We start from the raw sequence: 4,145 nt of genomic DNA on the forward strand, positions 1-4,145 counted from the left end.
TGGGCTTCCTCTATCTATTCCGATTCTCTTATCCTTCGGTGCAAGCGCCAAAGGATATGCCCTGAAACTAGTGTTCGATTCTATTCACGATTATATAACTTCATCTGGTAGATTCCTCTGCTAGAATGTGAATTCACAACTTTTCTTTCTCCGTATTTTTGTTTTGTACAAATTCTTGCTCTGCGTCCCAAAATTTTAAATTTAAATATACTCCATTCCATGTACATGAGTGCGTTTGTATCAGCTATGCACCCTGGCCAATCCCCCGCCGTGGGTATGTGCCATTCAGCCTGAGGACATCATCACCATCATCATCATCAACTTGCCATCCCTTGGCCATTCGAGGGGCTCGAAGATCGTATTCTTCCTCGCTCGAGCTCCCTGCTGTCTGGAACGCCGATCATGTCTGATAAAACCTTGGCTGTGCTCTTCAACTGTTTGTCGATGACATATTTGATGGAGCAGCTGGGTTGCGTCCCATGTACTCGGACTGCGAGGACACTCTCGACGCCTGTTGTCCACGCGTGGACACAACACCCGTCCACAAAGCGAGGCGCCGTCTGCGAGGCCTACAACCTGAGTTCGGTCAACTGACAGCGCCAGTTATACCGTTGTTACACGGGCAGCCTAACTGCAGTTCAGTTTGCCTCGGTTAATACCAACCACAGTTGCGTGCAGTTAGACGGGGACCTTAACAGCAGTTATGCCGGTAACCATGGTTAATGCAAACTGAAGTTGGCCACCTCAGTCAGCCAAGCTGACTGACAAAATGGCTGCCACCATGTCAACAGAGCCTGCGGTGACATCAAGCGAAGCATCCTCCCAGAAGCGTATTAACTGCTCTACCGCCACAACAGAAGCGTTAATACGCATCTGGGAGGACAATCTGAATGCTCTGCGGACCAATACGCGCAATGCACGTATTTACACTGCAATGGCGGAGTCCCTGAACGCGCGCCTGCCGGCAGGCGAAGGGCCCTACTCGCCGAAGCAGATCCGGCAGAAGATCGAAAATCTGAATAAGCAATACCGGTAAGTACGAAAACATTTTCCCTTTTAATGTGCCGATGTAGTTTACAAGCGATTCCGATGCTTTGTGAATGATGGTATATGGTGTGATGTATACGGATTCATACAAACATGCACAATGCCGCACGACGACCGCTGCTGCAGTGGCGCCTCGTCCGGCATGGATCATTAGAACGCACAACTAATTAGCTGGCTGTCCTGTGTTGCATGCGGAGTGTTATGCCCTGAACTCGACTCGGTTGGACTGGCGACTGCGTACAGTTGTGATGTTTTAATGCTTGATTGGCAGCACCAGCTGGATCGACCCGCATATTGGCGGAAATGATTTGCGCCAGCAGCAAGCTGGACTGTTTCGTTTCTGTGCGTGCTGCCGCCTGTATTTTTTTTGCATTACGCGAACGTCTACCACGCAGCTTCATTGCGCCTACAACGGCGATATTCAGGGAAATTGGTGAGCGCTCGCGCAACAGCAGAATGCCGTCTCTCGTGCAAGCATAGTCTGCTACGTTATTTCCCAGCCTGTAGGTGTTTAAGCTATTGAGCTGCCTCACGGTCGGCGACCGCACGATATAATTAAATGTAGCCGCCGCGGTAGCTCAGTGGTTATGGTGCTCGACTGTTGACCCGAAAGACGCGGGTTCGATCCTGGCCGCGGCGGTCGAATTTCGATGGAGACGGAATTCTAGAGGCCCGTGTACTGTGCGATGTCACTGCGCGTTAAAGAACCCCAGGTGGTTGAAATTCTCGGAGCCCTTCACTACGACGTCTCTCATAGCCTGACTCGCTTTGAGACGTTAAACCCCTTAAACCAACGAGCCTGCAATTAAATGTCTGAGAGGCTGTACAGGCTGATGTTCATCTGCTTTTCCTTCCAAAATTAACCCATCCCCTAGCATTTGCAAAGTAACCTCTTCTTGAAATCAAGTACTTCTGCTGGTGTGGGGCCATACTTGAGATGTACAATTTTATCTGCTGAATCTGCTGACTGGCATGATTTTCATCCTATTCAGCACCCTTTCCATCTGTTATTGAGGAAAGGCGTGATATCCACCTCTTTCATATGGATATCCCATTTGAAAGTCTTTAAAAGGAACTGTGCCTGCCTATATATTTCCATGCTGCGAATTTTCACGAACTAAAACTACCTTTTTTCCAAGAAAGCTGAGGAGGTCGGGCTCCTGCACCGGGTCGAAGGGCGTTGAGTGGCCATTTTATTGGCTGCTCCACTCTTTCCTAGGGACGCTGCCAGTCAATGACAGTAGCCTGATGGAAGAAAGTGTGGAGGTAATCTAGTTTCACCAATTCAGAAGAGCTTGACCTTATAGTGGAATATTTAATGCCATGTGCCTTTCTTCCATGCTTAAGCAAAGGTGCTCTGCAAACTTCTGCTATGCCTGCTTTCATAATTAGTATGCAGAAAGCACTGCACTTCTGTTAAATCAGTGCATGCGCATATACATGTCTTTGTTTTCTTCACATGTGTTGTAATGCATCGTGACTTACAACAATGCAAGAAGAGTACAGTTTGCTGTTTTGGCAAGGATGGTTTGACGTCTATCAGAGTTGTTTTGACAACAGTACACAACACGTAAGCACACAACTAAAAAAAATTGAAAAGAGGTGCCTCGCTGACCTCTTTTTATTGCAGAGAACAGAATTCCACTTTTCAAATATGTACAGCAGGTATTAACATTTAAAAATTGGAACTTGTTTAAAATCCAACAAAACACAGAAAACGAATGGAAGACTACAAGGCAAAAAATGAGTATGCTGAGCTCCGCGAAATGTTTCCAACAGTGTGCACATGACTTGGTTATTGTGTTTGAATGTCATCACATCTAACACAATAGCGACACATTACGCAGTTTGCCACGAAATACGACAACCGATATCTTCAAGTCTGGCTCTACTGATACATTAAGGTGAATAAGTTGGAGAGTACGAGAAATACACCACAGTAATGAGACTCCACAGCGCTATTCCTTCTCCCCAGCTGATCCCAAATCTGCTTTTGCACCCAATGTACAAAGTACTTGGCTTAAAGGACTGGGGTCATCAATATTCATATTTTGCATATCATACAATCGTGTTATCTTAAATGTCAAACTGGAAACATGTTCCAGAATAGGGATTTCCTCTGGTTAAAAATGAGCTGGAACGTTTCACACTTCTCATGATAAACGGCTTGTTTTTACTGATGTGCTGGAAGTAGTCTTCTGTTTTCTACTTTTCTCATCCTTGTCATTTCCCTCTGCTATATTTCTTGGTGACGTTGCAAAGAAGTGTGTAATAGAGGCTTTGCCATGCCAGCTAGCATTCATATCATGAAGCTGTGTGACGTGTTTTATTATTTTCTTTTTGCTTGGCACTGACAGGTGCCAGAGGCTCCTGAAGAAGACGCTGGAATAGTTCTGGCAACAATTCAAGTTGAGGAGGATGTTGGCCAGGACACGGCTGACGACACTGCGGCCAGCCCACAATTCGCAGAAAACAGGAATGCGAGCACGGCTAGGCGCCGCAAGAGACCTGCCACCTCCCTTATGCAGGAACTGATGGCAGTGCATAAGGAGGCTGACGACCGCGCAGCCAAGGCTGCCAAAGAGAGCAGTGAGCTCAGACAGCAGCTTTTAGAGCTCCAAAGAGATAGCAACGATATTCAAAGAGGTATGCTGGAGGTTATGAAAGCATATTTTACACCCAGAGGGCAACAAGATAAAGAAAATCATTGATTTCATTTCCAATAAAAGTCAAGGATAAAATATTGTCTTCTGTGGAATAAGTGATGCTCTGCCAGCTATGACACACAGTACAGCATGTTGAAATTGTTACGCCTCAACCTTTTTCAATTAGTTTGGTGCATATTGCTCACATGAATAATGATGCTGCATTAACTTAACCATTTTATAGTTAAGAATGCCTATCAGTCTACTTTTATCCTGCAAGCATAATAAAACAAACATTTGCTTAAGACATTATTACAACATACATGCCACATGCCAAGCTTTCACAATTATACAATGTGTAGCAAACTGGAAGCTTCCTGTGCCCTACAACGCCCTTTTGCACAACATGGCATAGTGGTAGCACTTACTAATGTGCAGACATAGCATCCTTGC

The 4,145-nt window shown here is 45.7% G+C and overlaps 1 protein-coding gene across 1 annotated transcript; it reads left to right on the forward strand.

Moving 5' to 3' along the window:
* Nucleotides 1-769: 769 nt before the first annotated feature.
* On the forward strand, nucleotides 770-3,758 carry LOC149355283 (uncharacterized). The gene is made up of 3 exons (XM_089576098.1): nucleotides 770-1,032; nucleotides 2,187-2,313; nucleotides 3,405-3,758. The coding sequence occupies exons 1-3, from the start codon at nucleotides 770-772 to the stop codon at nucleotides 3,756-3,758; spliced, it is 744 nt and encodes a 247-aa protein (XP_089432224.1).
* Nucleotides 3,759-4,145: the final 387 nt, after the last annotated feature.

This window comes from Amblyomma mixtum, chromosome 3, assembly GCF_055824585.1.
Source record: "Amblyomma mixtum isolate Tamu chromosome 3, ASM5582458v1, whole genome shotgun sequence".
NCBI lineage: Eukaryota > Metazoa > Arthropoda > Arachnida > Ixodida > Ixodidae > Amblyomma > Amblyomma mixtum.